General features: G+C 37.5%; 1 protein-coding gene across 1 annotated transcript in view; it reads left to right on the top strand.

Annotated features, from left to right (window-relative positions):
* ADGRV1 (adhesion G protein-coupled receptor V1) overlaps positions 1-25,963 on the top strand; it is a 546,035-nt gene that overhangs the window by 85,774 nt on the left and 434,298 nt on the right. The window contains exons 22-29 of the mRNA XM_040241540.1: positions 414-590; positions 4,318-4,498; positions 5,465-5,667; positions 11,490-11,619; positions 14,354-14,434; positions 15,836-15,975; positions 18,307-18,916; positions 22,488-22,703. Of these exons, the coding sequence (XP_040097474.1) occupies positions 414-590; positions 4,318-4,498; positions 5,465-5,667; positions 11,490-11,619; positions 14,354-14,434; positions 15,836-15,975; positions 18,307-18,916; positions 22,488-22,703 (1,738 nt within the window). The remainder of the gene's footprint in view (positions 1-413; positions 591-4,317; positions 4,499-5,464; positions 5,668-11,489; positions 11,620-14,353; positions 14,435-15,835; positions 15,976-18,306; positions 18,917-22,487; positions 22,704-25,963) is intronic.

The following is a 25,963-nucleotide window of genomic DNA, read 5'->3' as shown; positions in this document are numbered from 1 at the left end:
AAGTTCTCCCTGACGTCATGTTCCACTCTCTACCCTTAACTTCAGTGCTGAACTCATCATAAAATCATAAGTTTGTTTTCCTCTTTAGACTTACCTACAAAACGGATTGTGCTTAAAAAAAAAAAACTAGCACAGTGCCAGACCTGAGAGGTTTCAATGAATGAATTATGTGGTCTAGTTAATTATTGCTGTTTTGCATTTATTTATCCTTTTAAAGGAATGAACCGAAAAACCAATGATTGTAAATACTTTTTAGCAATCAGAGATATGTCTGGAAGAATGTAGAGGCCTTCTTACAGATGTAGAAAGTTAGAGAACAAAGTTTATGGTGAAAGAATTTCATGAACGCATTTGTAATTTCATCACTGGTTTGAATCGGTATATACTTACAGAGAGTTTATGTTCAATTTCAGATTGCAGAGGAGGGATCCACCGTTTCATGTGTAGTGGAGCGAACCAGAGGAGCTCTGGATTATGTGCATGTTTTTTACACTATCTCACAGATCGAATCTGATGGTGTTAATTACCTTGTTGATGATTTTGCTAATGCCAGTGGAAGTATCACATTCCTTCCTTGGCAGAGATCAGAGGTAAACCCTACCTTCTTTCTTTCTTTGAAAACCTCTTGGGAAGCTTCTCCTTATCCATTTGTTGTGTAATTTATTTTTAGCGTCCTGCTTTTTAAGCAATTTAGAATATTTAGGTGATTAGGTATATCTCATGGTCTAAAATATTTTGTATTTATCTTTGCAAAAGAAACATTAAGAATGTTGAATAATGTGTGTTATAATTTTGTCCCTGTTTTAGTCGCCAAGTTGAGTCTGACTGTTGTGATTCCATGGACTGTAGCCCACACACTGCTCTGTCCAAGGGATTTTGCAGGCAAGAATGCTGGAGTAGGTTTCCTCTATTTCCTTCTCCAGGGCATCTTCTTGACCCAGGATCAAACCTGTCTCTCCTGCACTAGCATTCTTTACCACTGAGCCACCAGTTATAGTTTCACCTATTGTTTAATCTACATATGTAATAAAAATGGTATAGCATGAAGGTTTATCATTACTTGTTTTTTGTTATTACCAATACAGTGAGAAACTGCAAAATTCTTAATACTTAAAAATTCTATACTATTAAGAATTCTGTCAGTCAGCCAAGAGGAAGTCTTTTAACTGTAGTCTCATTTTATTTTTAAATTTGGAAAAATAGGTAATTTTTCTTTGTTTTGAAAGTAAAAGATCACCAGTTTTACCAAAAGCTTGCTGTGAACCAGAGTCTGATTTCTGAATATATACTTCAGAAATAAGTGACAATTCTTATAAGTGAAATCAAAATGAGACCTCCTGTATCAAAAATTTTCTTACATTCATTTAGTTTTATATGTTGGAATATTTGTATCAGCATAATTTTTCATTAGAACTATAGCTAGCTTATAGGTCATCAGTGATAAATAGTATAAATATTTAAGACTTGGAAATGTAATCTTTGAAGAAATTTTTAAGGGACTTACTTAGGTGTTGACTGGATGAAAAAGATAAAATTAGGGCAAACTTGAAATATTCTTAAGATTTAAAGAGTTAAAGCTCGAGAAGAGTGGCCAAATATCTATACTTTGGGGAAAGAAGGAAAAATGTTAAAACAAAAGTTCCCTAAAAGCAGTCTGAGGAGAGAGCAATGATAAATATTTTTACTGATATTCGATAAAATGAGGACTATGAGTAAGTTTTCATGAGGCTGAAATCATTCAATTTAAAGGACTATTTTTGGATGTTTTTTTCATTGCTCTTTTGGATTTGAAATACTCAAATCAAATAATAATAGCAATATGTGGTGATTTTTTAATGTTCCTCCTTGGAAAACAGAGTTGATCCTCAAATTTTTCTACTGGAAAATTTACCAACTATGAAATAAAGGTGTAACTGGGAACCACTGTTTTATAAAGTGGGTTCACATATATTTTGGAAAAGATAAGAGTTAATAAATAAGATTTTGGTTAGGCAAATAGTCATATATGCTGCTGTCAAGATTTATTTAAAGTAATTTCTTCAGTCATTTTACAAGTTCTTTGAAAAATAAATTGACCTTTAAAGCAACAGTAATAGCACTGAATAAAGGTGTTGGTTTATAGCACCATGCCTGCTGAATCTGCAGCAGCGTCTCAGTCTTACCAAGCCAGAGACTGGATCCTGCTGATGCTCTGTGACTGTGCTTTCCAGCACAGACAGCAGTAGTTTTGCTGTTGCTTTCTAGATATCTGAGGGAGTGTATTTAAAAGTATACTTAAATTGCTTCCAGAAACCTAGCTGCCAGAGAGTCTAAAAGTGTGTGTTTGTGTTTGCGCAATGCAGGAACTTGAAATGTGTTTTTAAATGGTCTATTAGTTATGAAATCAATTTAGTGAGTTATGATCAAGATTTAAAAAATAGAGTAGAAAGTAGAGGATATAGCAAAATAAAGGGAAACACTGATTTATATACTGAGTCACTGTATGAAATACATTTATAGCTTGGTATGGTCTTCAGTTTGAAACTCTTCATTTCACTAAAATGAGCAGTTACTTTGGTATCATTCAACACTTGAAAAACTATTGATTGCTTCATTTTTAATGGACAGCTTGATGTTTTGGTGTTGCTTTTCATAGTAACATTTGTCAGCTTGCTTTATGGGGCGAGATGTGTTAAATCTTAAGTCTACTTTTTGTTTTCTCTAGCTCAGGAACAATGACAATATTTGAGTATAAGTGTCAGTTTTATGCTTCTCCTCTGAGCACATTGGCCATTCCATATATTAGTTTATTAAAATTCTGATCAAAATGAACATCGAAACCGAATTCAGATTCTGCCTTGGACCTAGTGGTAGAAAAACTACCTTAGAAAAAAGGCTCAAATGATTTTAGGCCCAATGACTAGTGTTTGAAACTTGCATTTGGAGTTACAGTCTGTTTTCAGACGGTTGTCATCTTCCTTTCTCGAGGAAACCAGGAAATCATATGTCGTTCCTTCCTGTCCCTCACTCCCTTTGCTGAGTCTTTAAGATCTGGGTCTTTTGTCCCCAGAACAAATCTTAAATCCATCTATTTTTCTCATCTCCTTTGTCCTTGCACTAGTTCAGAACCTCAGTATTTCTGGTCTTTCACCTTCTAGCTCAGCCCTTGGCACCCTTTCTGGCTCCGTCCGCTCTGTTTACGTTCTGCCTTGGTACTGATTCTAAAACGCAGTTCTCATTTTGTCTGTCTCCTGCTTATGATTTTTCAGTTTTGCTTTACTTTCTATGGAATGAAGTTCATTTTTCTAATGATACCCTGACAGGTCCCTATAATCTTGGCCTCTGTTTATCCATCCAGCCTTCCCTCCCACTCCAGCCTTAGTGTCTAATTGTAGTTGCTCAGATATCTTATTCTTTCATGCTCTTGTTTCTTTTACTTGCCCTTCCCCATAATTACTTACAACTAAACTAATTCATTAAGACTTGCTTCAAATCTGTCTATTGTAAAACCTTTACTAGATAGAGGCTTCCCTGGTGGCTCGGGGAAAAGAATCCACCTACAATACAGGAAATGCAATACAGGAGACACGGGTGGAGCGGATTGTTTTGTTCTCAGTTTATTTTGTACAAAACTCTATGACATTTTTACATTGCATTTTAAATGTTTTTCCACAGGTCTCTCTCCTACAGAAGACTCTAAGTCTCTGGACTAGAAATTGCCCATTGTAGATGTCAGCATGCTTGTTCAGTCAATAGAAGAGAGAGAAATCATTTTTTTTGAGAGAGGAATCACTTTTAATTTTGACTTACATTTTGCAGAGCATGGCTGAATTATTGCTATTTCTTTTCCAAATGTTTTTTGGGTAATTTGTGTATGCCAGACTTCTAGGGTCTATTGTAAATCTGTTTTCTAGCATGCTACCTCTAGGTATGTCAGACTTTCATGTTGCCCTTTTCTACAATCCTTCCACATCCTAACAGATAATGTGCAGTTCCTTAAGTAGGAGTTCTATACCCTGTGGTTAGTAATACTGCTGTCTTTGGTACAAAGAATATATGATACGGGTATATCACTATATCACATATGCTATGATATTAATATGTAACTAGGATATTTTTATACAGAAAATATTACTGTTCAGTACCCATTATTGATTAAAGAATTAATTTCTCAGATCTTTCTCTCTCTCTCACTCTGTGTTTTGATGTATAGGTTTTTGTAGAAATCTCTCATGTGAGAAAGTAACTTCAGTTGGCTGCTTTATTTTCTTCTGCTTGAATGGTAAATAATTTCTGTTTGCATCATTTCTTAGTGCCTCTGGATTTTTGTATTTAAAGGTCCTGAATATTTATGTCCTTGATGATGATATTCCCGAGCTTAATGAGTATTTCCGTGTGACCTTGGTTTCTGCGATTCCTGGAGATGGGAAAATAGGTTCGACTCCCACCAGTGGTGCAAGCATAGACCCTGAAAAGGAAACAACAGATATCACCATCAAAGCGAGTGATCATCCATATGGTAACCAAGGCCTTGTGCAGGAATAGTCTTCCCTTCTCTGGGTATACTTGCTCTTGTTAAGAGTTTAAGGGACTTTTGCAAATGATTGAAGTAGACCTTCTTTGGGTCTCTAACATTCTAAGCTCTTGAACTTCTAAGCTGCCATTTTGAGGGACGATGTGTATGAAATACAAGAACCAATTTCTAAAGTTTAAAAATATATTTTATAAAGTATATGCAGGATTATTTTAAGTGAAAATCAAAATATTTTTATTCATGGCTATCAAAAGTTTTAGTTTTAAAAACTATCCTACTGTGATATGTTAACACCTGATTGAAGTACTTTGTAATTTATGTTTTGTTAGACTTCTAGAAGTAGAGTTATCACTGTCTATTTGTACTAATTTCTTTTGGCCTTATGCTGAAAAGTGATAATTTTCTTAGTTGGATGACTGTAACAGATGTCTGTTATAAGTTGAGACTGTTTTCTGCACTGAAAAGTAGTATTTCTTTTGTAGGAAACCATCCAATAAAAAATCTGTGTAGGAAACCTGGGAAGTTCTTCAACTCATTTTCATACTTAAATTAAAAAAAAAAGAATTGCAAGTCCTTTGGGGTGCCATTAATTTTGTTTTGCTATATGTTTAAGGATGAATTCTAGAGACAAATATATGAGTAAATGTGTGATAATATATATTGTAAAACTCCATCACTGTTCTTTTTATTGACGTTTCCTTTAAAAAAAGTTTTCTTTGGATAGAGACAAGGAAAATTGTCATTTTAGTTTTTAATATCCTGAAAGCTTCCTACCATATTCTGTGTCAAAAGCACATTAATCCAATCGTCACTGAGGTCTTTTCTAAAGGAGAGCCCTCTGAATTTTATCCTGGTGATCAAAATAATTGTGTAAAATTGTTTCAAGTGTGTATGAAATTCTTCCACAGATAACTGGAGCAGATATGCCCTGCTTCTCTTTGTATCTGCCAGGCTTGCTACAGTTCTCCACTGGGCCGCCTCCGCAGCTTGAGGACACAATGACCCTGCCTGCAAGCAGTGTTCCCCATGTCACCGTGCGGGAGGAAGATGGAGAAGTTAGGCTGTTGGTCGTCCGTGCACAAGGGCTCCTGGGCAGGGTTATGGCAGAATATAGAACAGTGTCACTGACAGCATTCAGTCCTGAAGACTACCAGGTAAATCCCTTCATCCTTTTGAAGCAGTACATACACTTGTAGAACAGACACAGTCCCCTTCGAGGATTGCAAGGGGCTTGGCACTGTACGTGCAACTTATTAAACAAGGAAAAGAAGCATTGATGGTTTGAGATTTATGTGAAGCCTTTAAATTTATGTGAATTTAAAGTATTTCCATCCCCCAAAGTCTGACACTTAAATAGCTATCCTATTGATTTCAATGGCACCCCACTCCAGTACTCTTGCCTGGAAAATCCTATTGATGGAGGAGCCTGGTAGGCTGCAGTCCATGGGGTCACTAAGAGTCAGACACGACTGAGCGACTTCACTTTCAGTTTTCACTTTGGAGAAGGAAATGGCAACCCACTCCAGTGTTCTTGCCTGGAGAATCCCAGGGATGGGGGAGCCTGGTGGGCTGCCGTCTGTGGGGTCGCACGGAGTTGGACACGACTGAAGTGACTTAGCATTGATTTCTCTTGTCCAGTTTATCTGTCATAGTCTTCATCATATTATTTTAATCTTCTAGATTTTAATCATATGTATTTAAAAATTATGTTTTGTACACATTTTAAATCCCCTTGTCTGTGTCTGTCGAACACAACCACAATTGTAAAAAAATTATGTCTATGTCATTTCAATTTTAATTTTTTTCTCCAAGTGAGAACCTGTGTGGTACTGGCAAAAAAAAAAAAAGAGAAAACCAGTTTGGAAACTGGGTTTAAACTGAGCTTCTAAATGTGTGGCCTTAACGGAGACTCAGTCTTTCCTGCCCTCAGTTTCCTTATTGGTAAGAGAGAGAAATTACCTGTTGGGCAGGTCACCCTGAGGACTGATGGCAGTTTTAAGTGTCAGCTACTGTATGTGGCCCCTATATAGTAACCCTGAATGACCGTTATGTAGTCTTATTATCACCACCTCTCATATTAAGTGAATGCTCATAATTTCTTCTTGGCTATACTTCTCAGGAAGTATTTTATATCCTTCAACATTTGTTTTACCAAAGAATCTTTTTCTTTAAATTTAATATTAATTATCTTGGTTTTCCTTTCATTCCTTATAAGACCTGTACAAGGGTGTAGTCTTCAGTAATTTGTGCATACTTTTTCTCCCAAATTCCAGAAAACTTGGCTAAGTGAATTCAATTAATTTCGGCCGTATTGCAGTTGGCAAAGTTTTCTGATTTGTTTTTCTTTGGCAAGTTATATTTCTCTTGCCCTGACATTTATTTCATCTTTAGCTAGTTTGGTATGAAATACCTTCCATGGGGCATCTCACCTTAGCTTAGTACCGTCTTCTCTGCATTCTCTTAAAGAAATACTTTAGTTTTATACTGATGTTCTTAAAAAAAAAATTTTTTTAGCTTTATTGAGGTATAGTTGACAAAATTATATATATTTAAGATTTACAACTTGATATTTTGATATACATATACCTATACTGTGTGAAATAATTACCACTGTCAAGCTAATTAACATATCCATCACTTCACATAATGTTTTCTTTCCCTTCCTTCCTTCCCTCCTTTCTTACTTTCTTTCAGAAAGTTTAAGATCTACCGTCTTAGCAGATTTCAGGTGTACAGTATAGTACTGCTCCAGAACTTATTCACCTTGCATTTCTGAAACTTTGGAAGTATCCTTTGGTAAACATCTCCTTATTTTTCCCTTCCCGCAGTTCCTGGCAAGCACTATTCTAGGCTGGTCTCTGCTTCTGTGAGTTTGACTATTTTAGATTCCATGTATTAGTGAGATCATGAAGTATTTGTCTCTCTGTGTCTGGCTTATTTTACCTAGCATCCTCTAGATTCATCCCTATTGTTGTATAGGACAGAATTTACTTCTTTTTCTTGTCTGTGCCACTTGCCATGTGGGATCTGAGTTCACCAACCAGAGACGGAACCCACACCCCCTCCCTGGAAGGTGGATTCTTAATCACTGGACCACCAGGGAAGACCCATTCTTTTCTTAAGGCTGAATAATATTCTGTTCTTTCTGTCTGTCTGTCAGTGTATTTATGAATCTATATAATTTTCTTTTTTCCTCTGCTGACAGACATTTAGGTTATCTATCTTGGCTGCTGTGAATAATGCTTCAGTGAACATGGAAATATAGCTGTCTCCTCAAAATAGTAAATTTATATCCTTTAGTGAATTTATATCCAGCAAATATATATCCTGGACATATATCCCGGAGTGTAATTGCTGGATCATATGACAGTTCTATCTTTAGTTTTTTGAGAAACCTCCATACTGTTTTCCACTGTGGTTGTAGCAATTTGCATTCCCACCAGTAGCGTATGAGGGTTCTCTTTTCTCCACATCCTTGACAGCATTTGTTACTTGTGCTGTTTTTGATGTCAGCCATCCTGATGGGTGTGAGGTGATATCTCATTGTGGTTTTGATTTGCATTTTCCTGATGATCGGCGATGTTGAGCATCTTTTCATGTGTTTGTCCATCTACATTCCTCTTTAGAAAAACATCTGTTCAGTTCTTTAGCCCATTTTTAAATTGAGTTGTTTTTTTAATGTTGAGTTGTCTGAATTATATATATATGTTGGATATTAATCTGTTATTTGTCATATTATTTGGAAAAAGTTTCTCTTATTTGATAGGTTGTATTTTCTTTTTTTTTTGATAGGTTGTATTTTCATTCTGTGGATGGTTTCCTTTGCTGTGCAAAAGCTTGGAAGTTTTATTAGTTTTGACTTGTTTACTTTTGCTTTCATTGGTTTTTGTGCCAGTACCATACTGTTTTGATTACTGTAGCTTTCTAGTATAGTCTGAAGTCAGGGTGTGTGATTTCTTCGGCTCTGTCCTTCTCAAGATTGTTTTGGCTATTTGAGGTCTTTTCTGTTTCAGACAAATTCTAAAATTATTTGTTGAATAAAAGGGGTGAGAGTAGGCATCCTTGTCTTGTTTCTTATCTTAGAGGAAATGGTTTCTGCTTTCCTCCACTGAGTATTCTGTTAGTTGTGGATTTGACATATATGGCCATCTTCAATCTCCAGTTGGATTATCATTTTCTTTAATAACTAAAACAAAATGAAAAAATATGTTTGTATCCTCCATGACTGTCAGAAAGTTAATACCTTTGGAGACCTTTCTGAGAATTTTCAAGCTATGAGCTGCTGAATGAATGTTGTGTTAGCAGGCACGAAAACAGTATGAATCTTGTACATCTCCATTAGAACTCCTGGATGATCAGGTCCGTTGTCAGTTAGCAGTGATATTTTGAAAGGGATTTTTTTTTTTTTTTCCTGAGAAGTAGCTCTCCACAGTAGGCTTAAATATTTAGTAAACTATGTTGTTAACAGATGTTCTGTCATCCCGGCTTTGGTGTTCCATTTATAGAGCACAGGTATAGTAGGTTTAGCATCATTCTGAAAAGCCCTCGGATTTTTGGAATGGTAAATGGGCATTTACTTCAACTTAAAGTTACCAGCTGCATTGGCCCTTAATAAGAAAGTTAGTCTGTCTTTGGAAGCTTTGAATCTTGCCATTGACTTCTTTCGAGTTTTGAAGGTCTTCAATGGTGTTTTCTTCCAATATTAGGTTGTTTTATTTACATTGAAAGACTCTTTAGTTTAGCCACCTTCATTAATTATCTTAGCTAGATCTCCTGGATAACTTGCTGCAGCTTCTGCATCAGCACTTGCAGTTTCACCTTGTACTTCTGTGTTGTTGTGGAGTTGGCATCTTTCTGTCAACCTTATGAACTAACCTCTGATAGCTTCAGACCTTTTTTCTGCAGCTTTCTCACCTCCCTCAGCCTTTATGTAATTGAAGAGAGTTAGGGCCTTTTGTGGATTAGGGTTTGGTTTAAGAGAATGTTGTGACTTGGTTGATCTTCTGTCTAGACCACTAAAACTTTCTCCATATCATCAATAGGCTGTTTTGTTTTCTTATCATTTATGTGTTCACTGGAGTAGCACTTTTAATTTCCTTCAAGAACTTTTCCTTTGCATTTAAAACTTAGCTAACTATCTGGCTGAAGGGGTATGGGTTTTGGCCTATCTCAGCTTTTGACATGCCTTTCTCATTAAGCTTAATAATCATTTCTAACTTTTGATTTCAAGTGAGAGACATGTGACTCTTCCTGTCACTTGAACACTTAGGAGTCATTGTAGGGTTACTTATAAGCCTAGTTTCAATATTGTTGTATCTAAGGAAATAGGAGGCCCCAGGAGAGGGAGCAAGATGGGGGAATGGATAGTCAGTGGAGCAGTCAGAACACACGTGACATATATTAAATTAGCTATTTTCTATGGGTGTCTTTCCCTATGCCTCCAAACAATTATAATAGTGACATCAAAGATCACAGATCACAATAGAAAATATAACTATTACGACAAAATTTGAACTATGGCAGAAATTACCAGAATGTGACACAGAGACATGAAGTGAGCAAACACTATTGGAAAAAATGGTACCAAATAAACTTGTTCTGTGCAGGGTTGCCACATACTGTTAATTTGTAAAAAAAAAAAAAACAAAACAAAACAAAACCCAAAACCAAAAAAACAGTGTCTGCAATGTTTAGTAAAGTGAAGTGGAATAAAATAAGGTCTGCCAGTAGAACTTTGGGAGTTGGAAACGTATACATGACATTAAAAGCTTAGACTATGGTATAGCCTTGTCTAGAGATAGAGTCTAGAGAGAATCTGATGAAGAATAGCTTTTTCAGGTCCTAGGAGAATGTTAAAATTGCAAAGAACACAAGGATGAGCCAAAAAAGTAGGAAAAACAGAAAGTGTGATATCATGGAATACCAGAGAGTTGAGGGAGTGGCCAATTGTGTAAGATATTGCTAGGGTTAAATAATATGGTTTCCTAAGACAGTCAAATGCTATTTCTGTTGTTAAGACTTGTAGAATTACTCCTCTGATAACTGGACACTAGGCAAAGGTACTTTTTTTCTCTTGAGCCTACAATATGTCTTTTATAGCCACTGTTTTCTGTCCTGTGCTTAACACTCTTTCTGGAATATATTCATGGAGATAGAGATATGTCTTAACTATTTTTGAGTCCTAAGCATCCTAAATGACGTCATGGGCATGCTATGTGTTTGAAGATATTGTAAAAAAATTAATAAATGAGTGATTAAGTGGATTGGTACTTGGGTTCCTCAGTTTAGTTTTAGGATCATTAATTGTTCCACAGGATGAAATATAGTTGTCCACTAAGCCTAACCACAGAAAAATTTAAACATCTTTAAAATTTATTCTCATGACTTGAGGGAAAAATGTTTATATTAGGTAATGGGAGAAAAAAGGACCTTAAGACTTCAAGTAATTCTTTATTATTCTCTTATGAATTTTTCTGATGGGAAATCTATATTATAAATTTCATTTGAGAGTATAATCAAAGAATGATTAATGCCCAGTGGATCAATATTTATTATTGCTAGGGGAAATTTTTGGAATGAAAATGCCATTATTATTATACCCTAGTATTTAAATTACTCAGTGATGTAAACTGAATAGGTCTCAGTATACTTAATCAAAGGAATTTCATACATCTCATTGAATTAATTGTTTAGGAATTTGTGGATTTTACCTGTACAGATTTATTTGCCTTAATAGTTTTTTGATGAATAGGCAAGTAAGAGAAATAAAAACCCAACTACTTTATTTAGTTTGAGAGTATTTATTAGAATTTATATTAATCACTGTTCATAGCCACTTAAATGTTTTCAATTTTATATTTATCTTCATCTGTTTCAGTATTTATAACAATCTGGGGCATAGTAAACATTCTCATCTTATACATTCATACACAAAATAATTATAATCTAATGAACAAACCTTTTATTTATATTTCAGAGTGTTGCTGGTACCTTAGAATTTCAACCAGGAGAAAGATTTAAGTACATTTCTGTAAATATCACTGATAATTCTATCCCTGAATTGGAGAAATCCTTTAAAGTTGAGTTGTTAAACTTGGAAGGAGGAGGTAAGAATGGTGACTCAAAAATATCAAATGTTTACTTGTCCACACACCATGATAGTGGATTAAGTAAATAAGTTTCTTTTGAATTAACTTATTGTGCTGGTTTTCCCTCTTTCATTATCCTTTGGTCTTTTCCTAAAGTTGATGTGCTTTTACAGTGAAATAACTTAATTATACTGAATCACCAAATTATAGTTATCATTCATAGTAGGTGCCTCTAAAATCATCTCTCCTCCTTTCTTATTTCAGTTTTCACAGTAGCTCCTTTAGCTATATCCAGTTGTAGAATAGGTCAGAATTAATCCCTTTAGGAAAACTGTTATGAAGTAATTATCAATAAAGCAGGTTAACAATATTCTCATTTCTAATATGCTGAAAACTCTGATTTATCACAGACTTTTGGAGTCAAAAATCCATTTTATGGCAAAACTCCTCTGTATTGAAGAGAGGCTGCTTATAGTCTTTATTTATCCCAGATAGATTAACTGTATATGTTTCTTTGCAGAAGTATCACTCTGTTTGATTATCAGGTGCTGCTGGGGGTTTATAGAATACATGAGATGTGTACCTTATTATCTTTCTAAGTGTAAGAATTTGAGAGTTGGTATTCATCAGATCAGTCTCTTCCCTTACAAAAGCTGGTGTTATTATCTTATTATTATTTTTATGTTTTGATGAAGAAAGTCATAGTACTGAATAAGCCATCCAAGGGGGAGAAATTGGGTAGGACAGAAATACTAAGATTGTCGTTTAGTATTAATGAGACTTTGGGGTAAGTATGACAGAATCTCCCCACGTTTTTCTTCCCTATTCTCCCAAAGCACCGGTGAAACCAAAGGAGAGGACAAGTCAGGGAAATGGTTAAATAGCACCACGGCTTGGTTGACTACATAAAACAGCGAAAGTAAGCTGGACACCCTGCTGGGCTGGTGTCATGTAACAGTAGCAGCTTTGCTTGTCTCAAAGAGACAAGTCCTCCCATTCCCAGATCATTATTTTCATGAAAGGACTTCGTTAATCAGAAGTCACTGTAAAGTATTTGAAAAGTTGTTTTTTGTATTACTTCTAGTGAAAACTACTTGGGTAATAGAGAAAATGTTAGTGAGCCTTATCTAATATTGATTGATAAGGAACACCAGATTTTCTTTAGAAATTCTATTTGTGATCATCGTGTTTACTTGTGATTTTATAGAGGAGCTTCCTTCTACATCTCTAGAATGTATATTGTTGTGTATTATTGGGCATGAGTGCTCATTTGAAAACCAGTCTTGCACTGTCCTAAGCTGGCAGTACTGCCAGACAATCTGATCCTTCCAGCCCACCTTGAGTGGGGATTGGAGGTAGAGGAACCTAGATGCTGGCCTCCATTCCTCGAGTCATAGCTGGGCTGCCTAAGGAGTGAAATAGCTTGTAGAACTAAGCTTTTGCAGGGATCAAAGGAGAAATCCTTATTCCACAGTTTTGCCTGTAAGACCCATTCTACATATGACAGCTACCCGAGTAGGTGTTCTATGCTAGTCAGGGTACATTGGGATTAAATTTTGCTCCTCTTCCTTGTAACCTGTGGTTAATACGAAAGCAGAGCCATGCACTGGATATTCCCTGAAGTCCGTTGACTGTTTCAGGTTTTGGGTGTCGTCAGTTCTCATGTCTGGTGTATCCCGGGCAGGGGAATCCCAGAAGAGCAGGGCAGACCTCAGCCTCACATGTCAATCAAGGATATGGTAGAAGTACATAGTGTGGATGTCATCTTGCTCCTCTTCTTCCTTTTCCACCGCTGCCCTCTCTGCATTCTTTGTTTGCAAATACTTGGTAAAATAATGGTTGGCTTCTGAGATGTAGTGGAAGTAAAGTTAGAACCAGTCTTCATATATTGCCAAGGTCCCTCATTTTCTATGATATCCTTTATTTGGTTTTTACAGCAGTTCTGTATAAAAGGCAGCAGGCACCTTTTATAGGTGAGAAAAGTGAGGTGCCAAGGGCTTTCGTGACTGGCTGAAGGTTTTACAGCTGGTGTCTGTCACAGCCAGGGCTGAAGCTGAGGTTTCTAGACCACTTGTCTAGATGCCGAAATGTGAGAACTTAAGTGTTTGGCTAGAGGGAAATGTTAGGTGCATTTCCCCAATTTTTGAATTAGTTGTTGTAAGTGGGCTTTTCTGGTGGCTCAGATGGTAAAGAATCCGTCTGCAACGTAGGAGACCCAGGTTTGATCCCTGGAGAAGGGAATGGCTTCCCACTCCAGTACTGTTGTCTGGAGAATCCCACGGACAGAGGAGCCTGGTGGGCTGTACTCCATGGGATTGCAAAAAGTCAGACGTGACTGAGCGGCTAACCCACATAGTGTTGTAAGTGGGAAGGTGACTGTCACAGGTTTATAGGACTAAGGATGGGCTGATAGATACACACAAATATTTAAAAATGTTTATATAAATGATGAAAACAATTTACACTGCTATAAAGGGAAAATTTAAAAATAAAACTAGTTAAATTGGCAGAAATGGGGAATGCCAGTTGCAACCTATGTGGAATATTTTCCTGAAGCTATGAATGAATGTTTTATAACTTGGTAGCTTGACTAGTGTTATACCATGACCACCTAATCTGTTTTATTTGAAAGAATGCATGTCTAGTATTTCTGAATTTTCCTCTTTGCTGGATATGTTTTAAGAACTCTCAATTTTCTCCTTGTGTCAATGTATGTTGTGTGGGTCGTGACTCTGTGTTTCTCCTTGTGAAGTGACTGAACTCTTTAGGGTTGATGGCAGTGGTAGTGGTGATGGGGACATGGAATTCTTCCTTCCAGCTAATCACAAACGTGGTAAGCAGCTATTCCAAGCCCCTTTACTATTCTGCATTTTAACTTTTCTTTTTAGAGACAACAATACTAACCATTTATCGATATCCACTATATGCAGGTCCTTTATATAGTTTGTCTCATTAAGCAGCACAGCTTTATCAAGTATTATTTACTCCATGTTATAAGTCAGCTGGAAAGTGATCAAGTCAGAATCAAATCCTGTCTGCCTCTGAAACTCAGACTCTCCTCTTTGTGAACCTAATGCAGTTTCCTGATTCTAATTATAACAGAAATTTTGCCTGGTACCATTTACAAAAGTGATTATTGAAAAAGCTTTTACATAGCTTTGAATACCTAAAAAACAGATAAATAGAATATTTATATTTTCATGTAAAATGTGTCATACTGAGTTTCTTTATAACAGCAAGTAAGTCATTATATGCTGCATTTAATAAAACACATGGGAAAGAGAAATTAAGAAGAAAATAAATGGGGAGAATAAATTGCCAATTTATTGAAGGAAATATTGAAAAGAGGATGCGTTTTGAATTAGATGTATATATAAATATAGTTCAGCTTTTTTACCTCAAATATTTTTTCATAGAAAGAGACAATACATAGACTATTTGTTTTTCTTTAGGGAGAACTCTTTCTAACCCTCAAAAAGATTCTTTTTGAAGAATGCACAAAACATTCCTTTTTCACAATGTCAGGTTTTATATTTTAGTTTCAGAAGTTGTTACCACCCCTCTCATTCCTAACTTCTGCCAATGTCTCCTGTAGCTTCTGTATTTAATGACTGTCCTAATTTTGGGATTCCTTATTGTCTTGTCCACATATTTAATGTTCAACATAAAAGCGGAACATGCTTCCTAGGACAAAAGTACTTCTTTAGACTTTGGCATCTTTTTAGTTATAGGACTGGACTCTGAGACCAGGAAAGATAGATCTATTGTTTCGAAACATGATGAAAATACGAGTAGAATTACTGCACATTTGGAAGCCAAGAATCTGTGCAGTCAGGCTGGTGAAAATCGTAGAAAAACTACTGTTTTATAAAGGTAGGAGTCATTTTGGCTCATGTTCTTCCAAGGTCAGCAAAGGTCGTGAGAGACTTTCCTCCTATGCTCTGTGTGGAAGAATGTTCTCTTTCATAGAGAAGAAAAAGAAAAACAAGTTTTCCTTATTCATCTTCAAGTGCTTATACAGCACTTGTATGTCACGTTGGAGCCCAAACAGAGGAAGGTCATAAAAGCATGAATATTGTGGCAGCCATTTGTGTCTGCCTTTCTTTCTAAAGCAAATTAGAACATACTCAGCGAATGGTACAACTCTTTTCAAAAAGTTGTTCCTTGCTTTTCCCTTTGGTTTGTAAATTACTGATTAACATTTTCTTCTGTTTGTTGGAACTTATTCATGCAGCCAGTCTAGGAGTGGCTTCCCAAATTCTAGTGACAATTGCAGCCTCTGACCATGCTCATGGTGTATTTGAATTTAGCCCTGAGTCACTCGTTGTCAGCGGAACTGAACCAGAAGATGGATACAGCGCTGTTATATTCAATGTGAGTACATTCTTTCCTCCAGTCCTAGACCTTTTCTGTTTTTTTTTTTTAAACACTGTTTTATTGTATTATTAAGGTATACTTTCATGTTAATTTTTTTCTATGGAAGTGGAGGGGACTGAATCTGTTGCAGGAAGAGGGACCCCTTCCAAGGCCCGAAACTGGGCTCTTGTCTAACACTCGGAAATGAATTTGTCCGAGGAGGCACACGTTGACAAAGCAAGAGATTTTACTGGGAAAGGGCTCCTGGGTGGAGAGCAGCAGGGTAATGGAACCCAGGAGAACTGCTCTGCCGCGTGGCTTGCAGTCTCGGGTTTTATGGTGATGGGATTAGTTTCTGGGTGGTCTTTGGCCAGTCATTCTAATTCAGAGTCTTTCCTGGTGGTGCACGCATTGCTCTGCGTGCTAGCAATGCTAGCGAAATGCTAGCGAGAGGGATTCTGGGAGGTGGACGGACACGCGGTGTCTCCTTTAGACCTTTCCTGAACTCTTCCGGTTGGTGGTGGCTTATTAGTTCTGTATTCCTTACTGGGATCTCCTGTCATAAAACAACTCATGCACATGGTTACTATGGTGCCTGGCCAGGGTGCGGTTTCAATCAGTGTGCTTCCCCTAACAAATCTAGTAGCACAGACAATTCACATTGATAATTAAACGGTGATTTGTCTTTTGTCTTTGTATTTCATTTTGCATACCTTGTGATTCTGAGGATTCCTGACTCCTTAAGAAATATCTATTAATATAAAAGTATAGTTTTCTATCTTAATTCAGATGGGCTGTGGCAACAAACATCTCCAGATTCTAATTGACTTACTACAACAAAGATCTGTTTTTCACTCATGTTTTATGTCCCATCTGAAGTTGGCTGTCATCAATCACTTAGGACTGAGGGTTGCAAAGCTGTAACTCAATAGATACTTCTGTCTGCACTGACTGGGGAGACGTGGTTGGAGGAAACTGCATACTTGGCTTTTCAGCTTCTTTCTGGAGGTCATTCACAGCATTTCCATTTAACTTCTTTGGTCAAGGCATGTCGCATGACAACACGAAAGTAATTGGATAGAGAAATGTAATCCTGGCTTGTATCTTTCCCAGAAGGAAAGAAAATGCAAAACATTTGCGAATAGCAATAATAATACCATCTCTATGTGGTCTCTGTGTGTGTGTGTTGGGGGGGGTATGTATATGTGTTTCTACTCTACATTCATCTAGTAGGAATTAAGGCTTCTATTGTTAGATAATTTAGAGGAGCCAGAAGCTTGCTCAGTGACCTCAGATTATATTCAAAGGATGAAGAAAGATCACTCAAAATATATCTTTTTTGTATTCTTATGGCAGATCTACAGTAAACTGTTGTGGAATAAATTAAACAGCTTTAGAAAGGATAACTACTCAAGAAAGAAAAGAGAAAGGATTCAGGGAAAGCATCAAGTTTATAAAGAAATTTTTTAATAAAAATTCCTGTCTCTAATTGAATCAGCATTCTTATTTTAAGTATAAAAATTACTTTTAGTTGGGACTTAACTTGAAGTCTGGCTTTCCTGGTGGCTCAGACAGTACAGAATCTGCCTGCAATGCAGGAGACCCGGGTTTGATCCCTGGGTTGGGAAGATCTCCTGGAGAAGGAAATGGCAACCCACTCCAGTATTCTTGCCTGGGGAATTCCATGGACAGAGGAGCCTGGTGGGCTACAGTCCATGAGGTTGCAGAGTTGGATAAGACTGAGCGACTAACACTACAGTAACTTAAAGTGATTTAAAAAAAAAAAAAAATACTTTTCATTCTTTTTAACATACCATTGACAAAAGCATTTCTTGCTTCTTAAATATATAAGCTTGGGTCGAGTACATTTTTTGGTGATTTTTTGTTTTCCATAGTATATTGAAATTAAATATAATCTGTTTTAAAAAATGAGTCTTATGGCTAACTTTCCAGAAAAATTATCAGTCATCTATTCCTTACAATAAAGTGTATACCATCTTTGCAGGAAATGTAAACATTTTCATGAATGTACAATATAATACACTGTTAATTGCATTTGCGTTATTACTGATATATGTTGTAGTTGCAGAAATGATACAGCTGCAGTTTAGTTAGAAGATAAGCATGTTCCTTCAATCTGTCATTTCATACAATAGTCATTTTAAGTGGGACTCCCTGAGGGTCTTCAAAGATGGGTAGTGCACTGCCTTCAAGAATCTTATATTCTTCAGAACAGCTTGTATAAAATAAAATTACAAATTAATACCCTGTTGTTTTGTGTATCCATACCTCTAAGTTGGTGGATTTAATGCCTGTTTTTAACATATTTTAATATTAAATATTTTAAAGATTATGAGAAGTCATGGGGCTCTGTCTCGAGTGACTTTGCTTTGGAGCATCGATTCTGACCCTGATGGGGATCTGGCCTTCACCTCTGGCAATGTCACATTTGAGATTGGACAGAAGAGCGCCAACATCACAGTGGAAATATTGCCTGATGAAGATCCAGAACTGGATAAAACGTTCTCTGTGACCATCCTCAGCATCTCCAGTGGCTCTCTAGGTGTTCATACGAACGCCACACTAATAGTTTTGGCTAGTGATGATCCTTATGGGATCTTCATCTTTTCTGAGAAAAATAGACCTATTAAAGTGGAGGAAGCCACCCAGAACATCACGTTGTCAATAATCAGGTTAAAAGGCCTCTTGGGAAAAGTTAAAGTCACATATGCAACACTGGATGATATGGAAAAACCGCCTCATTTTCCACCTAATTTAGCCAGAGCAACTCAAGGGAAAGACTATATACCAGCTTCTGGATTTGCTGTTTTTAGAGCCAATCAGAGTGAGGCAACAATAACTGTTTCAGTCTTGGATGATGATGAGCCAGAAAGGTCGGAGTCTTTGTTTGTTGAACTACTCAACTCTACTTTAACAGAGAAAGTGCAGAATCGCCCAAGTAAGTAACCATTAGTGTGTTGTTTTTATTATTAGAGGTAAGAATTCTGAAACAAATTAAGAATTTGGTATAGTAAAAAATTCTGTAAAAATAATAAGCTCTAACTTTACTAGCATCCTCTTACAAAAGTTTATAAGGCAAATGGGAGTAGGACATGTGAAAATGTGCTGTCGCGTTTTAAAACTGTTATAGTCCCAGACTAAATTTTTAGAAATGCTTATGGAATCTGGTATGACTGATCTCTCATACTATTTGTACTAGATATCATAGCTTCTGGAACCTTCTGAAATCAATCTGGGGTTCCAAGGACAGTCCTGGTAGCAAGATCCTGAGTCTCTTTCACCTTGATCCACCCTAGATGCTTCCTTAACCAACAGAATCTCTTTGTATCAGTGGGAAGCAATACAGAGAGATGGTGGATCTGGCAACTGTATGAGGGAAGGGGGAAAGGGCTCTGTAGTAGTGAGAAGACTTTGGGGGTCATCCTGAGAATTGAGATGAAGGCCCTGGTTGGGGATAAGAATGAGAAATGAGGAGTGAGTGATGACCTGTGTTGGACAGAGGATCTGGCTCTGCAGCTTCTATTTGGACAGAGCAGCCTCTCCCCCTGGGGTCATGGCTCAGTAGCTTTGGAGGGAGTGGGGGCTGCTAGCACAGAGCCGACCTGAGCTGGGGGCTCACTGTAGCTTGTTAGTCACATCTCTCTCTGAAGACCTATAACTTTTGATAGGGGATTTTATGTAAAGAGAAGAATCTAGATTTCCTAGAATAAGGCAGTAAGAAAAGGAAAGAAGATTGGTGATATTAATTTAATATCAATTTAATGTCAGTTTTAGGATAACATTTGTAAATATGATATTAAGTAGATATCTTTTAAAATATAATAAAACTATCTTAAGAAAATTGGAATTAAATAGTCAAAAGAGTTGAGATCTACATGTTGACTGTGTTCTACCATTTAGATTAGGGTTTCTTGCAAGTATATTTTGTCACCTTACTGATACATTGTGTAGTGAGCACCATTCTTGCCCACATTGTAATTGTAGCCCAGGGCTGTAAAAGGAAAGTTACTTTTTTAGGATAACTGCTATCATTGAATTTTTAGATTACAGTCAGGGTTAAAATTCTCACACAGTAACCTATCCCTTGTTTTGTTAGCGTGATTTAGCATCAATTACCATAGCAATACATTGCACTAAAACCCAGTAAGTAGTCTTAGTAAGAATTATAAAGGGGCTTTCCAGGTGGTGCAGTGGTAAAGAATCCGCCTGCCAATGCAGGACACCCATTAGATGCCAGTTGAATCCCTGGGTCAGGAAGATCCCCTGGAGGAGGAAATGGCAACCCACTCCAGTATTCTTGCCTGGAGAATTCCATGGACAGAGGAGCCTGGTGGGCTACAGTCTCTGGGGTCACAAAGAGATGGACACGACTGAGCGACTGACTATAAGAATTATATGGTATAGCCCACTTTTCAAGGAACTGCCGTTTACTAAGTGAGCTAGAAGTAAAACCGGGTAGAAGATCACATGTAGCAGTGGCTAGCTAGGAGCTGTGGATGCTGGTGTCAGAAAACTTAGGTCCAAGTGTATCATAATAAATTGTTGCCCATAAACTTTTAAAGCCTAAGTTTCCTTATCTATAGTTCAGACTTATTGTGGAGATTAAATATGATAATACAGGTGAAAATGAATATAGGGTCTGGCATATGGTAAGCATTAAATAAATGTGAACAATTATTAATAAAGTGGTATATGCAGGATATCACTGTGCTATGGGTTGGGAGAAACAGTCACCGTGTGTTTGTTTATGCTGGATATGTTCCTGGAACCATGCAGCATACTTGGGGAAACTCAGACTCAGCATAAGCTGTGAAGTGAAACAGTTAAAGAACAATTAAGTGCAAAAAGAATAATTCAGTGCAAATCTATGTGATATGGTCTCAATTTTAATAGGTAGAATCATGCACTTTCAGGAGACAGTGTGAGAGGAGCGGTGGTGACCTGGCAGAGGGCAGGACGAACCGTCGTGGGTGGAGGAAGGTTATCTACCTGGTTTGCTGAGGAATTGCAGATAGGGAGCTGCAGCTTGGACAAACCCTTACATGATGTCTCTAAAATGTGTTCAGCAGGTTCTAGTCTAATGCCTTAGCTGACTACCTCATCCTCTTTGCACCTCTGATTCCTTATCTGTAAGACATGGACAGTGTTACCCACCACACAGAGATGGTATGGGAATTAAATTACTGTATGCAAGGAAAGTGCTTGAACAATGCCTGTCAAGTAGTGCCCATGCATAAAATGTCATCTGCTGCTGCAGCCCTGGGTTACTGCTGTTTTTCTCCAATGTAGTTGAATTTAATTATATCGATTTACAGTTTCTGATTTTAACTATATAATTTAGTGTGATCTGGAACTGTTTATCATTGAAATTAAATGGTGTCATTACTTGTTTTAGATGACGTTGTCTGAAAATACTGAATTTTATTCATTATCACATGCTTTCAAGTACCACCATAGTTGGAAATGTTCTAAATATGAATTCAAAATTGTTTACTTTGTAATATGAGCTTGCTGATGTTTCATTTGTGTCAAAGTTCATAAAAATTGTTTTGGCAAGGGTGCTAAGTCAGAATTGAATCTAGAAAGTAAGTCAGGGAGAGTTTGTGGAGGGTCTTAAATGCCTTCAAAATAAGTTTTGTGCTCCCTAAAATCAGTGGCAAGTAAGATGAGATTCTTAAGGATAGGCTTAGAAGTATAGCAGTAAAAGCATAAGTAAGCACACTCTTTCTATACCAGCTTTGGCATGACTATTAATTGAGATGGCGCAGGGGGAATAGGTTTGTGGGGAAGGACAGTTAAGCACGGAGAGAGGCAGTAATTGGAGTGTGATGATATTCAGCTCCTCTTCGAGGACAAGGAACTAAATGACTTTCCTGCTCAATTTTGTAACTGTAGTGGCTTTTAAAAAATTTATAGCATGCTGGTAACTAATTGGAAGAGCATAATTCTGTAAGTTTCATCATTATCTGTTATAATATTATGTGAAGTGATTATCTTCTAATCATTTTGTCTTTTGAGAAATTTCTAATACCTATTAAAATAATCCTTGTAGGGTAGTTATTCCTTTGCATAAAAATCACCCTAGAAATTACAGGGAAGTAGGAACTTTCTGTTTATTTTTGTATCCCCAGCATCTAAATTCATGTTGGTACATAGTAATCGATAACTATTTTTGCTATAAGTAGTAGAAAACACAAAATGATAACCCCATTTGGTTCATGGATCTTGCTGCAGCTTCTTTAAAAATTTTTTTTTGTGGAAGTATAGTGGATTTACAGTGTTCTGTTCATTACTGCTGTATAGCAAAGTGATACACACACACACCCCACACATACATTCTTTTTCATATTCTTTTCCATTATGGTTTATCACGGGATGTTAATCATAGTTCTCTCTGTTATACAGTAGGACTCTGTTGTTTATCCATTCTATAAATTGGCTGAGGCCTCTTGATGACTTTTGATGAGTTGTTAGAATTTTGATATATTAGTTTTTCTTCTGTCTTTCAGTTCCAAACTCTCCACGCCTGGGGCCTAAGGTAGAAGCTATTGCTCAGTTAATTATCATTGCCAATGATGATGCCTTCGGAACTCTTCAGCTCTCAGCACCAGTTGTTCGAGTAGCAGAAAATCATGTTGGACCCATTATCAATGTGACAAGAACAGGAGGAGCATTTGCAGATGTTTCTGTGAAGTTTAAAGCCATGCCAATAACTGCAGTAGCTGGTGAGAAAAGACATCTAAGGAGCAGTGAAGTGTTTTGAGGGAAACTGTATCCTTGATTAGCAAAACCAGTCAAAGATGTAGTGAGAAAAATCAACCAGAAAGCAATAATACCCTTGCATCTTTTTAAGGCACAAATCTAGACTTTTTATTATTATTTATGACATTGATTTTGCAGAATTTGTGAAAACAGCTGGCAAATTGTATATGAATTTAAAAGGTTAATATGCACAAACCAATAAAAAGTAAACCAAGAAAAGCATTGTTAGGCTTTCACCCTGAGTACTTTTAAGGTTTTTGGAAGGGATTCATGTGTAAATAATAATGAGGAATGCAGGATAAAACATGCAGTTGTATAATTGCAGTATTGCCAACAGTTATGTCTCTCAACTCATTTATTCTATTGTTTGTTTATGAAAAACATGGTAGAGACAGTTATTAACATTAACATTTTATGTATAAGCAGAAGGATTTTATTGCCAAATGCAAACATTAGGAGACAGTCTTTCGTAGTTCAGTTACGGCCTCTTAGGGAGTTTTGCCTACAAGCTATTCAGTTAGAACCTTTTTAGTGTGCACTCAAAAGTCATGCGGAGAAGGCAATGGCACCCCACTCCAGTACTCTTGCCTGGAAAATCCCATGGACGGTGGAGCCTGGTGGGCTGCAGTCCATGGGGTCGCAAAGAGTTGGACATGACTGAGCGACTTAGCAGCAGCAGCAGCAGCAGCAAAGGTCATGAGTGTGAATGGATAGGATAACCCGATTGATATTTTGAAATAAATCATTTGGATGTGACGCTTGCTTGAAAAGAAAATAAAGCAGGCTTACCTAGTCCCTGCTGTGTGTATGAGTGATGTGAATGTGTGTGTGTGTGAGTGAGTGTGTGTGTGAGTGAGTGTGTGTGTGAGTGAGTGTGTATGTGTATGGGGGAGTGTAGCCCAGAGGAATGCCTATATACAGAGGGCTTTACACTTTGACAGGTTGTGAGGATTGATCCGTGTTCTAGGAAATTAGCCTATAAAGTCCATAAGTGTGTGCATGCTAAGTCACTTCAGTCATGTCCAACTCTTTGCGACCCTGATGGCCTGTAGCCTACCAGACTCCCGTCTTTCCCTGGGATTCTCCAGGCAAGAATACCGGAGTGGGCTGCCATGCTTCTCTAGGGGTTCTTCCTGACCCCAGAGACTGAACCTGCATCTCTACCTCTCTCTTTCCCTCATTTGCTATTTGACCAGAGGCAAAGCCACCCCGAGTGATATGCTTTTGCCATTGTTGTTCAGTCATGTCCAACTCTTTGTGACCCCCATGAACTGTAGCATGCCACGCTCCTCTGTCCTCCACTGTCTCCTGGTGGTGTTGATGGTCAGTCGCTAAGTCGTGCCTGACCCTTTGTGACCCCATGGACTGAAGCACACCAAGTTTCCCTGTCCTTTATTATCTCCAGGAGTTTGCTCAAATTCATGTCCATTGAGTCACTGATGCCATCCAACCATCACATCCTGTGTCACCCTCTTCTCTTGCCCTTAATCTTCTCCAGCATCAGGGTCCTTTTTAGTAAGTCAACTATTCACATCAGGTGGCCAAAGTATTGGAACTTCAGCTTCAGCATCGTCCATTCAGTGAATGTTCAGGACTGATTTCCATTAAGATTGACTGGTTTGATCACCTTGCTGTCCAAGGGACTGTCAAGAGTCTTCTCCAACACCACAGTTCAAAAGCATCAATTCTTCAGTGCTCATCCTTCTTTATGGTCCATATCTTACATCCATACATGACTACTGGAAAAACCATAGCTTTGACTATATGGACTTTGGTTGGCAAAGTGATGTCTCTAGTTTTTAATATGCTGTCTAGGTTTGTCATACCTTTTCTTCTAAGGAGCAAGCATCTTTTAATTTCGTGGCTGCAGTCACTGTCTGCAGTGATTTTGGAGCCCAAGAAAATAAAGTCTGTCACTGTTTCCACTGTTTGCCCATCTTTTTGCATGAAGTGATAGGACCGGATGCCATGATGTTAGTTTTTTGAGTGTTGAATTTTAAGCCAGCCTTTTCATTGTCTTCTTTCACCCTCATCAAGAGACTCTTTAGTTCCTCTTCACTTTCTGCCATTAAAGTGGTATCATCTGCATTTCTGAGGTTATTGATATTTCTCCTGGCAGTCTTGATTCCAGCTTGTGATTCATCCAGCCTGGCATTTTGCATGAATTAATGGCACTCTGCTTAGAATTTAAATAAGAAAGATGACAACGTGCAGCCTTGTCATACTCCTTTCCCAGTTTTGAACCAGTCCAGTGTTCCTGTTCTGTTCCAACTGTTGCTTCTTGACCCACATACAGATTTCTCAGGAAGCAGGTAAGGTGGTCTGGTATTCCCATCTCTTAGGGAATTTTCCACAGTTTGCTGTGATGCATAGTCAATGGCTTTAGCATAGTCAGTGAAGCAGAAGTAGATGTTTTTCTGGACTTCCCTTGCTTTTTCTATGATCCAACGATGTTGGCAATTCGGTCTGTATTTCCTCTGCCTCTTTGAACTTAGCTTTTACATCTGGAAGTTCTTGGTTCATGAACTGCTGAAGCCTGGTTTGAAGGATTTTGAGCATTACCATGCTAGCATGTGAAATGAGGGCGATTGTATGTACTCTGAGCATTCTTTTGCTTTGCTCTTTTTTTGATTTGGAATGAAAGCTAGATCTTTTCCAGTCCTGTGACCACTGCTGTTTTCTAAATTTGCTGCCATATTCAGTACAGCACTTTCACAGCATCATCTTTTAGGATTTGAAATAGCTCAGCTGGAATTCCGTCACATCCACTAGCTTTGTTCATAGTGATTCTTGCTAAGGCCCTCTTGACTTCACACATCAGGATATCCAGCTGTAGGTGAGTGACCACACCATCCTGCTTATCCAGGTCATTAAGACCTTTCTTCTATAGTTCTTTTTTGTATTATTGCCACCTCTTCCTAATCTCATTTGGTTCTGTTAGGTCCTTACTGGTTCAGTCCTTTATTGTGTCCATCCTTGCATGAAATGTTCCCTTGATATCTCCAGTTTTCTTGAAGAGATCTCTAGTCTTTCCCATTTTATTATTTTCCTCTACTTCTTGGCACTGTTTTTTTTTTTTTTTTTTTTTTAAGATGGTCTTCCTGTCTCTCCTTGCTATTCTCTGGGACTCTACATTCAGTTGGGTGTATCTTTTCCTTTCTCCCTTGCCTTTCACTTCTTTTCTTTTCTCAGCTATTTGAAAAGCCTCCTCAGACAACCACTT

The sequence above is a fragment of the Oryx dammah genome, unplaced genomic scaffold, assembly GCF_014754425.2.
Source record: "Oryx dammah isolate SB20612 unplaced genomic scaffold, SCBI_Odam_1.1 HiC_scaffold_5, whole genome shotgun sequence".
NCBI lineage: Eukaryota > Metazoa > Chordata > Mammalia > Artiodactyla > Bovidae > Oryx > Oryx dammah.
This window is presented reverse-complemented; position numbering and strand designations above follow the sequence as displayed.